Source organism: Dipodomys merriami, unplaced genomic scaffold (assembly GCF_024711535.1).
Source record: "Dipodomys merriami isolate MVZ:Mamm:240054 unplaced genomic scaffold, mDipMer1.0.p SCAF_25, whole genome shotgun sequence".
In the NCBI taxonomy this organism is placed as follows: domain Eukaryota; kingdom Metazoa; phylum Chordata; class Mammalia; order Rodentia; family Heteromyidae; genus Dipodomys; species Dipodomys merriami.
The window spans coordinates 3,875,777-3,889,254 of record NW_027203937.1 but is presented as its reverse complement, the minus strand read 5'-3'; the positions used below and the strand labels follow the sequence as shown (position 1 = coordinate 3,889,254).

General features: G+C 37.3%; 1 protein-coding gene across 4 annotated transcripts in view; it reads right to left on the bottom strand.

The window, feature by feature from the left end:
- The window catches only part of Ctsc (cathepsin C), a 65,437-nt gene that overhangs the window by 40,493 nt on the left and 11,466 nt on the right, over positions 1–13,478 (bottom strand). Inside the window, exon 4 of one of the 4 annotated variants that reach the window (XM_070034815.1) lies at positions 9,412–12,955. The exons of the other annotated variants lie outside the window; for them this stretch is intronic. Coding sequence (XP_069890916.1) covers positions 12,945–12,955 — 11 coding nt within the window. The 3' untranslated portion in view covers positions 9,412–12,944. Of the gene's footprint in view, positions 1–9,411; positions 12,956–13,478 lie in introns of those variants that run through there. 4 annotated transcript variants of the gene reach the window in all.

Sequence of the window (13,478 nt, the reverse complement as noted above, 5' to 3'; positions counted from 1 at the left end):
TTCTCTACTCTGCTCCAGAGACAAAGGACTCATGCTCTCCCACACATGTGGAAGCTAGATTTAGCTTACAACCTAAGTATGTATGTTGGGTGGTATGAAGTGATTACAAATGTATTAACTGAAATATGGTAGATCTCAAATTGTATAATGCCTTAGAAAGCCAAAACCAAAGCTCAACAAAATTATGCTAGGAATCTGGTACTTGAAAGGGGTGGAGTGGGTCAAGTGGAAAGGGGTGGATGAATGAAGGGAAGAAGGGGAAAATGGAGATAAGACCAAGTCTATATACTACAAATATTTGGTGGCATTTTCCTAATAAAAGTAAACATATTTATTTCAGGTGAAAACTCCATAAAAAATTTCAATCTGCCTATAAAATGTAAATCAAGAATTTCAGTTGTGAAGCTTGAAATCAGGGCCTGCGTGCTGTCCTGGAGCCTTCTTGTGCTCAAGACTAGTGTTCTACCCGTTGATCTACTTCTGGCTTTTGAGTGGTTAATTGGAGATAAGCGTTTCACGGGGACTTTTCTGCCCAGGCTGGCTTCAAACTGTGACTCTCAGATCTCAGCCTCCTGTATAGCTAGAATTATAGGTATAAGCCACAGGTGCCTGGCTAATCAAGGTTTTATGTTGTTTTTTTTTTTTAAGACAAATTTTATACTGTTATTACTAGGAGAAAACATACAAGTTACATTTTTCTAAGTTTTTAAATAAAATTTACCTACATTAAAAGAAAAAAAAGGAAATTGATCTATAAGTTTCCTTTTTTTCCTGTTGTGTCTTTACCCAGCTTTGTCTAATAAGGGTAATACTGGTATCACTGAATTAAATTTGGTAGTTTCTCTTTCCTTTGTTTTTTTGGAATAGTTTGAGGAGCAGTAGTTTTAATTCTTTAAAACTCTGGCAGAATTCAGCAATAAATCCATCTACTTCCAGTCCTGGGCTTTAGTTTGTTGTGAGATTATTACTGACTTGATATTATTACTCATTTTAGATATGTTTAAGTTATTTGTATCTTTTTTATTTAAAGAATCTAGCCACTTCATCTTGATTTTCTAATTTTTTGGAGTAATATAACAGGCTCTGTTGGAGGCCTTCCTATCAGTGGAAGGGTGGAGGGTGAATGTGTAAGTTGAAGAAGGGTGAATATGGCCAAAGTACTTTATATAAGTATGAAAGTACAACAGTGAAACCTGTTGAAATTTTTTTAGGAGAGGATGGGGGAGAACGACAGGAAGCATGAATTTCATCAGGAGTCACTGCATATGCAGGTATGAAAATATCACAATGAATGCTCCTTAAGAGACAAAAGATGCTATTGCTGAGCCTATGAATTAGCTGGAAACTGGAATCCAACCCCCAGACTTTGCATCCAAGTTCTTTGAACTGAGTCATTCCCTGTTGCAGTCATTTTATAATCACCATGTACTCCAGGAAAGATAGGCTTCACTGGTAAGTACTTGTGACAAAAGGCAAACTGTCCTCAAACAAGCAATGCCATAGTCTTATCATCTTGAATGGGACAGTGAAAAGCTAGACTACCTGCCAGGCCTCCAGAGTCAAAAACTAAAGGAATGGTCAACCAGGCTATACCTAGGACCCAGGACTGATTTACCTTTCTCACTTTACACCAAATTCTTCCCATTTAATGCAAGTCTAATATTTGTACCCCTAAAGATAGTACTAAATGTCCTTTCTCTGCCATTTACAATGTCTTTTATTTGGTTAATGGGGGCAGCTGGCTGGAGCAAGCATGGGATTTCTAGTCTTTAGGCCTTGGGTCTGCAAACCTGATTTCACTTATAACAACCAATATGTGCTAATAATAATCAAAGAAAAGCATCTCAAAAAAGGAAAGAAGAGTTTTATTGATAAATACATGCTCATTTGCTATGTTGTCTACAGCTGCCCTGTTACAGTGGCAGAAATATCTTATTTTCATAGACGATGTAGAGACAGAATATGAAGTGATTAAGAAAGCAACACAACACTGTGTTCTTGTACTACAAAAGAGGTCACAGAAGTTAATTGAAGTAAAACTTGCATCCAAGGCTCCTACAACTGAGCATTATTCCAAATACCATGTACATTGCTCTTCCCCTCATAATAATCTCTTGGGATAACAGTCATCTTCCTCTAATCAAGAAAAGGTAGAGGAAGGTATTGCGCCTCACACTTGTATCCTTAGCTATTCTGGAGGCTGAGATTTGGAAGATCAGTGTTCAAGACCAACCTTGGCAATAAGCTTCAAAGACAGCCATCTCAATCAGTAAAAAAAAAAAAACAAAAGGTGTTACTAGAAAAATAAGAAAAGCAGAAAGAGCTGGGGATTAGGGGCTGGGAATGTGGCTTAGTGGCAGGGTGCCTGTCTAGCATGCATGGGGGCTGGATTCAATTCCTCAATACCACATAAACAACAAATAATATTAAAATTAGAAAAAAAAGAAAAAGAAATGGTTTGGGATGTGGCTTTGAAAGCCCATTGTGCTCTCCGGAAAGAGAAGTTTCCAGTTAAGTGACTCAAATTACCCATGCCCTTTCAGACCTGCCTCTACTTTCTAAGCAGGCCTGAAGGTCATTTCCCCACTGTCTGGTTATCTCACGACTTTTCCATTTCATTCTTTTTCCATTCTTGTCAAGGTTTTAATACATGCAGCAGTACAGGTAAAGGGCATTAATCACCCCAAACTCTGGGACTGCTTTGACAAAATGAAGCTCTGCCACTTGTTGGCTGCAAGACTTTAAACAACTTCTCTCTGTTCCAGCACTTCCCTCATCAACTGTAAAATGAGGATAAGCTGTGCGTTATATATTCTTTTTCTTTTTTTTTGTAGGTTGTGGGGCTTGAACTCTGGGCCTGAGCACTATCCCTGAGTTCTTCAGCTCAAGGCAAGCACTCTACCTCTTGAGTCATATTTCCAGTTTTCTGGTTGCTAATTGGAGATAACAGTCTCACAGACTTTCCTGCCCAGGCTGGCTTTGAACTGCAATCCTCAAATTTCAGCCTCCTGAATAGCTAGGATTACAGGCGCCCAGCTGTGTTATATATTCTAAGCCATGTAGCCTACCACCTATGAAGCTGTTCTTCCTGTAAAGGCAAGTCCTGCTTTTGAAGGACTTTTAGTTTATTCTGTATCTAGAAAACTACCTGGCAGTAGGAAGCAATTATTACTGAATGAGTTAATAAGTAAAAGTGAATGATAGAAGAGAAAGAACACATGGCAAGTCCCATTTCAACACTACAAGAAACTAAGGAAAGTTATAATAGATAGAAGGGTAGTGATGGCAAGATTTCACAGAGCTGCTGGGTGCTGGTGGCTCACAACTGTAATCCTAGCTACTCAGGAGGCTGAGATATGAGGATTGCAGTTCAAAGCCAGCCCGGGCAGGAAAGTTCATGAGACTCACAGCAAATAAACCACCAAAAACCAGAAGTGGCACTGTGGTTCAAGTGATAGAGCGCTCACCTTGAGCTGAAGAGCTCAGGGACAGAGCCCAGGCCCAGAGTTCAAAAGTCCCATGACCAACAAAAAAATATATATAGACACACATATATATGTACATATATATGTATATATATATTTATATCAGAGAGCCCCAAATTATAAATGATAATATAACTTCAAAACTATCAAATTTCCTTTCCAAATTGATTTACCTATCTACACATTTAGAGTGACCTAGAAATCCTGAATGTTCCCTTCATGATTCTTTATTTTTCCCCACAACTACCCCTGCCAAAGTTGTAAAGTTTGTTTTCAACATAGTGTCAACATAGTGTCTTGTACATTTCATTGCTATAATGGGTCAAAATGTATCCCTATGTAAGCATTTTGGTTTCCCTTCCCTTCCCCAAACCAGAAAAGTGTATATACAAGATGCAGGGCACAGACATCAAATACAGTGAAAACAGGGGTTATACCATGGGAGAGGAACATACAAAGAAACAAAAAAAAAAAATCATATGGTACATTATAAATACATTAGAAGCAATAGCAAAAAAAAAAATTGTGTCCATATCTTGGGATTCATTTCACTTTACCACAGCTAAGATAAGGAACCAATTCAGATGCCCCTTATTAGATGAATGGATCAAGAAAATGTGATACACACACACACACACACACACACACACACACACACACACACACACACACACACACAAAATAGAATTCTATACCTCCATCAGAAAGAATGACATCGCCCCATTTGTTAGGAAATGTAAAGACTTGGAAAAAATTATAAAGTGAAGGCCCAAAGAAACATAGGTCCCATGGTTTCCCTTATTTGCAAGAACTAGTACATGAATAGGACAAGTAGAAAAGGTCAAAAGCTATGTACATATGGCCCTTCATGATTCTTTTTTTTTTTTAGGTCCGGTCATGGGGTCTGAACTCTGGGCCTGAGCACTATCCCTCAGCTCTTCAGCTCAAGGCTAGTGCTCTACCACTTGAGCCACAGTGCCACTTCCAGTTTTTTGCTTTTTGCTTATGTGGTGCTGAGGAATCGAACCCAGAGCCTCATGCATGCAAGGCAAGTACTCTACCACTGAGCCAACTTCCCAGCCCGACCCTTCATGATTCTTAACCGCAATTCTTACAGCTATGGTTATATAGAAACTAGTGAAATCAGGCAAGTATACTTTTTTATGTATTTAGATTAATTCTAAGTATATCTATAATGTAAAATATACATTATATAATATATACTATATATTATATATAATAGTTATCTAATATATGTTATATATATAAAATACAGTGCATAATATATACCTTATAATAATGTAATATTTAATAATATAGTTATAATAATAAGTTATATAACATATAAAATATATAAGCACATACTATATACACATAGTATACAGGATATATATATCATTTTTAATTTTCATTTTTGTTATTATAAGGGCTTGAACTCAAAGCCTTGAACTTCTGCTCAGCTTTGTTCACCAGTAGTACTCTACCACTTGAGCCACACCTCTAGCATATTTTTTTCTGACTAACTGGAGATGGAATCTGGAGAACGTTTCCATCTGAGCAGAAAAGTGTATCTAAGATTATGGAAATAAGCCACTGGTGCCTGGCTAAAAAGAAATTTCATTGTTGTAAGTTAATTTCTCTACATCTGCAGAAATTGAATCCATTTGGGATTGCTTCTGATATGTTTACCTGAGGGAGTTTCTGTCTTCTTTACAACTTCATTTTCCTTTGTAGTTTTAATAATCTGAAGCAATTTGGTGTCTTCTGTTTTGTTTTTGGATATTGGGCTTGAACTCAGGACCTGGGCACTATCCCTTAGCTTTGTCACTTAAGACTGGCATTCTACCCATCGAGCCATACTTCCATTTCCTATTTTTTGCTGGTTAATTTGAGGTAAGAGCCTCACAGGCTTTCTTGCTCAGGCTAGCTTCCAACCTCAATCCTTACATGTCAGCCTCCAGGATAACTAGGATTTCAGGTACGAGACACCAGTGCCTGCCAATCTGGTATTTTTTAGAACCTGAAATTGCCCAAGAAAAGGCAAGGCAGAGCTGAAGTAACAGTAGGACAGCTTGATCAGGGTTAGACAAATAAAAAGAAAAACGGCATTAGGCAGTTCAATAGGCACTGACTCAGTATCCTAATTTGAGGAACCACCACAACACAACTGTTACTTTGTTGATTTTAAATTGTTTAGGGTATTACCTTTCAGCTACCATGAAATCTCACATGATTTCTGACAAAATCACTAAGAAGTTCAAGTTTTGGTCACACTATGCACTTCCAACTGTAGCCAATTTTTTTTCTTCCAGTAAGGAGTTTTTTCATTTATATAAACATTGGTCTCTGAAAACTGGCTTGCTCAGATGAGACGATTTAAATTTCCATTCATTTATGCCAATTTCTACTGCAACAAATAGATAATTTCCTAAAATTTGAAAAACCTCCAAACCCTTCTTTAGAAACCTCCTTTAACTTTAGAAAACTGTGATTCAGTAATTATTCATTTACTTCTTCAAAACTGTCACCGAGTTGCCAAATACTTTAAGAACTTCTCATTCTTAAACTTTCCCCACACTTCATCAACTACCCAAGTGGACCTACTTGGAAATAGTTACCAGCTGAAAAAGAACAGCTAAGGATATTTTAAATTTTAAGGTATTGTTCTGCAAGTCTTTCTCCACTCCTTTTTGACACTCAGGAAAAGTGTTTTAAAAATCAATTAAGGCTGGGCGCTGGTGGCTCACGCCTGTAATCCTAGCCACTCAGGAGGCTGAGATCTGAGGATCATGGTTCAAAGCCAGCCCCAGCAGGAAAGGCTATACCACTAGAAAATTGGAAGTGGCGCTGTGGCTCAAATCGTAGAGTGCTTGCTTTGAGCTGAAGAGCTGAGGGACAGCGCCCAGGCCCAGAGTTCAAGCCCCACGACAGACCAAAAAAAAAAAAAAAAAAATTAATTAAGCCTGTAATCCTAGCTACTCAGAAAGCTGAAACCTAAGGATCCTGGTTCAAGGCCTACCAGAGGAGACATATCCAGGACACTCTATATTCAATCAACCAACAATAAAACAGACGTAGAAGTATGGCTCAAGTAGAGTGTGAGTCTTGAGCAGAAAAAGCCAAGTGAGAGCAAGAGGTCCTGAGTTCATGCCCCAATACGTGTGCCTGCGCATGTACATGTACGTACGTATGTACACACACACACACACACACACACACACACACACACAATCTTGCTTACCCAGGCTGGCTGGCTTTGAACTGGGATTCTCAGATGTCAGCCAGCTGAGTAGCTAGGATTACAGGTGTGAATATGAGCCCTGGCACCTGGCTAGCCTGAAAAGTTTTAAAAGTTTTAAAACATTAAACAAGTAGCAACACAAACATTCCCCTCTGCTGCCATGGAGAATGCAAAGCTGCTTTCCATTTTATCCACACCACAGCTGCCACCAGGTCCTATCCTGTCACCAGTGGTTCCAAAATGTGATAAAAAGAACGCCAGTAGAATATTGGAAAAGTTTTTAAATGGTTAATTATATTCATAATATAAAAATAAAGTTGAAAACCAAGTTTCACTATTATTTAATATAAAGGGTAATATTAGACACCCCTCCCCAAACTTAGTGACTCTCCAGGTGTTCACCTCTTACAAATCCTGTGGCAGTAACCACCTACCAATGAATTGATTTTCACCTGCACCTGCTTTAACAGAACTAAGCATCTTATGTGATTTTGTCATGCTAACCCTAATAAAATAAACAAGTGGTAACCACCGGGTGCTAGGGGCTCACACCTATACTCCTAGCTACTCCAGAGGCTGAGATCTAAGGATTTGCAGTTCAAAGCCAGCCCATGCAGGAAAGTCTGTGAGACTCTTATCTCCAATAAATCACAGAAAAAAAGCCAGAAATGGCACTCTGGCTCAAATAGTAGAGTGCTAGTTTTGAGCAAAAGGAGCTCAGAGATAGCGCCAGGCCCAGAGTTCAATCCTTCGGACCAGCAAAATAAAAAAATAAACATATACATACATACAAACAAATAAATAAGTAAAAAGTGGTTTCATATCCACTTCCCAAGTTTAATAATGCAAACATGAGAAAATGTCAAAGCTTTAGTTTGCTCTATGCTAAGTATAAGTTTTGCCAGCCATGTTAAAAGTTTTGTTTTGTTTTGTTTTTTGTTTGTTTTTGATTCAATGTCCAGTACTAGAGTTTGAACTCCAAACTTGCTGGGCTTGTTTGCTCATGGTTGGTGCTCTACTACTTGAGCCATGCCTTTAACCCAGCTTTTTACAGGTTATTTTGGAAATGGAGTCTTAAGAACTTTTTCTAGCCAGATTGTTTTCAATCTGAGATCCCCTGTATCTTAAGACTATAGAAGCTAAAATTACACTTATGAGATACTGGTACCTGGCAAAGATAAGGGTTTTGTTTTAAACCAACATTTTGAATTGTTCCATCAATATAATACTCATTTTCAATCTTATCTGTAAAGAAAATATTTTAGCTCAAATTTAACCATGTATTTTGAGTATGTGTATAGCAACAGCTCTTTATCAATAATCAAGAAAACAACGGAACAAACTTGTCTTTTTTATTCCCATGAGCTATAAAGACATATAGAGTAAGTTAATGCTACTTTGTAACTATAAAAAAAATCCTGCTTTTCTCAGCCTGTGGTTTGAACTCAGGACTTTGCACTTTCTAAGCAGATGTTCTATCACTTGAGCCATATCCATAAACCATTTTCTGTTTTGATTTAGTTGTGTTTTTTTTTTTTTTCAGGTAGAATCTCCTATCTTTTCCTAAAGTCAACCTCAGACAGTGATCTGTTACCTACACCTTCTGCATAGCTGGGTTCATAGCCATGCACCATCAGACTCAACTTGGTTGTGATATGGTCCTGGTAACTTTTCACCTGGCCTGGCCTCAAACTTCAAAGCTCTCTACTATTGCCTCCCTGGTAGCTGGGATTACAGGTATAATCCAAGTACTTTCATACATTTAACAAAGTTATATAAAAGCCTAAAGAAAGGAGTCCTCATTGAACCCAAGGCCTATGGACAAGAAAAGTATTCTATCTATTTGAGCGATGCCCTTATCTCTTTTGTTTGTATTTCATTTTTTGAGATTAGGTCATTGTACTTTAGTTAGACTGGCCCCACTTCTTCAGTAGCTGAAATTATAGGCATTTACCACTATACCCAGCTTGAAATTTTTTATTTCAAAGACTGGAGTGTGGTAATCCAAACACTATGGAGTAGAGGTTAAGGTAGGAGGATCACAAATGCCAAGCCAGATTAGGATAAATAAGGAATCTCTGAGAAAGAGAAGGATATGTAAGGAATCTCAGAGAGAGAAAAGAGAGAAAGAAAGAAAAGGAGAGACCAAGAGAAAGAGAAAGAGAAAGAGAAAAAGAGCAAGGAAGAGAGAGAGAAAAAAAAGAAAGACAAGAGAAAGAGAAAGAGGCAGAAGAAAGAATGAGGAAGGAAGGAAGGAAGGAAGGAAGGAAGGAAGGAAAGAAGGAAGGAAGGAAGGAAAGAAGGAAGGAAGGGGCAAATGAACTATGGTTATTACAATATTTTATGCCAAATGCAGAACATTTAGTGATGGGAACTACTGGTATAGAGACTGCAACATCACATTTTTAGCAACAAGATCATAATAATGAAGTATAGTTTGCATTGTTTACTAATAATAAAAGATTTTGTCGGGGAAGTTTTGTGACATTCATATTGTTTAATATTCAGATGCATGTATATTGAGTATGTATGCAATTCTTAAATGTATCTATACATACTAGGGAATATATAAAGTAAATAAAATCTGAATATGAGTTTAATTCTTCAAAGTGATTTACCACTTGAAAGAAAAGTACTTCACATCAAGTTTAATTATTTCATAATAAAACATTTATTAAACACATGAGCAATTTTTAAATTCACATAAGTACAAATTTAATGGTTGTATTTATTTCCTAATTTACAGGGGGAGCAGAAACTGTCAGAATAAAAGGGAACAAGGCAAATTTTACAAGCTGGTAATTGGCCAAACCCTCAAGAATACCATTATCTTTCTTTACAATGAAGCCAGTTTCCCTTAGTTCTAAAAATTAGTTTTCTGCCTATTTACAAAGCTGAAGTATATTTAAAAAGCTCAATCTTAGCTAGCCGTGGTGGTACAAATTATAATCCCAGGACTTGAGAGGCTAAGGCAGTAGGATCATGAGCTCCAAACCAGCCTGAGTCACATACTATGTCAGAAAATAAAATAAAATAAAAGTTGAAGTTTCATGAATTGCTAAACTGCAAGGAAGTTGTTGCGGTGACTGCAACTAAATAATGTCTAGCATTTAATAGAAAAAATGATTAGATTTACATGTGAGAACCACCAGTCTTAAACAGGATTATTCCCAGTGCTGAATATATTGAATTTAAGGCAAAATATATATTAGAGAATGAACTAGGATAACAAGCCCTCCACACTGGACAATGTAATCAACGGTCCTCTGCTCAATTGTCATCTTCCTGTTCATAAACTGTGAGCTTGGAAGAGGTCTTAAGTTTTCACTCATTAGTTTTTGCTCCTCTCCGTGAGCACAGGTAAGGTTTAATCTTAAGCCTTCTAGGCAAATTCACATCATTACAATCCTCACCATTTTTCTTGAACTTTCAATAGTCTGAAAAGTTAGAACCTTCTGTTTTTAAGTAAGAGACTCATCTTGAGCAGATTAAGCATAATTAAAGCATAAATAAGCAGAATAAAATTTTAAGATTCTAATCATTTTTCCACTAAGTCATTCATTCAACACTCACTGCCTGAGAGTCCACCACAACCTCTAAGGATACAAAAGTTAAAAACACTTCCCCAAACATATCAAAAACAACAATATCACATGATGGGTTATTTAAGCTTTTGTGTGATACAAATATTAATTGAACGTTATTTTCCCAATGATTCATTATATGTTGCACTATGCACAGAGAATAAAGTGATCACTGCACAGAGTGGATCTTTACTTTCATGAAGTTAAATACCAGATGGGGAAAACACAAGAATTAGCAGAGATTGACTCTCTTAATTTGTAGCTACTCATTCTCTTTAGTAATCAAAATGTTCAGGTGCAAAATTACTCAGAGAAACAAAAATATTTAGTAGTTTTTACAAATTCCATATTAAATGTTTATATTTACTTACGTTTATCACAGATCTTCTGTCTCTCTACTTATCTATCCATCCACCCATCCATCTATCTCAGTTGCTTCAACATTATTTACTTCCTGAAACTCAGTCTGAAAATGCACAACCCTTTCAATGCTCTGGAGGCAAGTAATCTGATAATATTTCTTACAGCAGCAAGCTAAAAAAGGTAAATACAGCACTATTCCTGTTTCTACAACACAATAAAATGAATTCTTTGTGAGCTAATATTACTTGGGAAAAGCCTGCAAAGAGAGAAAAGTACAGTTTATTCCCCCCAAAACTAAAAAGTTCTCAAGTGCTGAAGAGGGAGAAGTTGTAGACTTTTAGTTTGGAAGAAGAAGACATGTGATCAAGTCTTTTATGGCTGGTCTGAACACAGAGCCACAGTTATGGAGTTTCTCTCATCACTGCAGTGAGCTGGGGGGGGGGGGGGGCGGGGAGGTGAGGGGAGGGGAGGAGGAGAGCACAAGTCCTAAGTGATAGTCATGCAGGGCTAGGATGAGGAGAAGCATCTCTGTGATATGATCAGTCAGGCATAGTCCAATTTTAGGAGCTATCTTTCTCTCTCTAGAAAAGCAGATCAGTACTAGTCACATGAGACCAAACTGTACTGACAAACTACTGCTTCTATTCAAGAAGATAGTCAGGGAAAGTGCCTCCAAGACAACAATATTAGGAGTGGGCCCATATTTTGGGCTTACTAAGTCAGCTCTAACCCAAGTGAAGAGGAAATAAGCCCAACTATTCAAAGGAAAAGAGGAAAGAGCTAGAACATAGCCATCAGTGTAAGGAGCAGTATAATGAAGAGAAGTCAAATGGGCAAGGAATTGCTTTGTACTTAATTTGAAGTTTAAAATTAAACAGTTGCTAGGTGCTGGTGGCTTACACCTGTAATCCTAGCTACGCAAGGGGCTGAGATCTGAGGATCTAAGTTCAATGCTAAACCACTCAGAAAAGTCTGTGAAACTCTTGTCTCCAATATTAACCAACAAAAAGAGCTGTGGCTCAAGTAGTAGAGCACCAATCTTGAGTGGACCAAGCCCAGCAAGAGGTCCTGGGTTCAAACACCAGTACAGGACAAAAACAAAAAAGGAAATAGTCTCTCTTCCCAATTTTTAAGATCACAAAAGGAAAGATAAGCTATTTTTTTTCTTGAATAGAAAAAGTCTTATTTAAGCAGAAAGTGGGCAACTTCTTTTGTAAGGAAACCTAAGTTTCAAAGGGCAATTCCTCCCCAAACTCAAATGCCAATGCAGTCTATTTTCTAACATTCTAAACTAACATTCATGAGGTTACAGGCTGGAATCCACCAGGGAAGCTACCCAAATGTGATTCTAAATACCATTTCCTTCTTTTTGAAATGGGTTTTATTTTACTTTTTAGCTCCAGGGAAGTTCTTAGGCCTAGAAGAATAGGTCTAGCATTTTATATAAATTAGAAGCTGTGAGTACTTATACATTTGTAAGAGACTAATTTCCCCTATCTGTTAAAATGCAATTAGTAATTTCTACTTTATAGGGCTTTAAAACTGATAGCATATCAAGTTCTTTGAGCATGGCTAGTGCTTAATTTGCAAAATAAGTTATTAACCATACCATCTCTATGGCCCTAGGTACACAGGGATGCAGTTGACAGAATGATATTGCTTTAGCAGGCTGCCTTATCTAAAAAGGCCTTTTTTCTCTCCATAGGACTAATAACCTGTGCATCTAAGAATTTGTTTTCTTCCCTCAAACTTTAATTTCTCCTTCTGACAGGTTCTGGGCATAATGTAGTCAGAGAAAGCAAAGAGGTTATTTAACTATGAGCTAATTTTATTCTGTGAATAAAACAAAACAAAAATGCAAATCCTGTTGGATTTGAGTAAAACAAAACAAAAAATATTTCAACACAAGAGTATTCAAATAGAAGAATAAGAAAATTTAATGTGCTGCATAATTTTCCTTTTATTAAAAAGCTTAACAATGAAGCCACCTGAGACTTCCTCTTCTTTCTCCTGTGCAGTTTCTGGTGGACACATTCCGTAATGATTATTGCTTTCCAAGGGAATGTTCAGGAAGGCAGCTGCCTTGGAGGTAGGTCATCAGGATTTATCTGCATTTTACATGCAGATAGATTCCAGAAGGCACTGGAGCTGCCACAAAAGCCTTTGGCTAGGTCCTAGGGGTAGGTCCACTGCTGCCCGCTGTTCTGTCTCTTAGAGCCCAAGTGTATTCTTGGCTGGCTGTGGTTTTATAAGAGCCCTTCAAGAGATGCTCTATTTAATAACTACAAGACAATAAAAAAAAAAAAAACTAGGGTTACAAGCCAACCAGGATCATACTGCTTCTTAATAAAAACTATAGTAATTTCTGTTAAGGCAAAACTAAATACCAGCATTCAGATATTAGATCCTGGTATTTTCTTAAATGTTACTAAGACAATCACAAAAAAGCCGCCAATCTCAAGCTCCATGCTTAAGCAACATGTATCAGGCATGCAGTCAACATACTTATAAAGACCCATAAGCACATGTACCCAAAAGTAAATGTTACTCAAAACTGCTACTATAAATGAGAAGTGTACTTAAAAAAACAGGCTAAATTCCAGCCACATAGATATGTACTATATGCCTCTTATAAATTCTAAAGGGAGGCTTAGTGTGGCTTGAATCAAGTCTGATACCAGAGTATTTATACCATTTCTAGAACCAATACCATGTTTACCTTTTCTTGGAGTGGGTGTGTCTTTCTAATTAGCAGAAAGGTATAAGGCAGATTTTCACAAACTACATTCTGATAGTCATTTACTT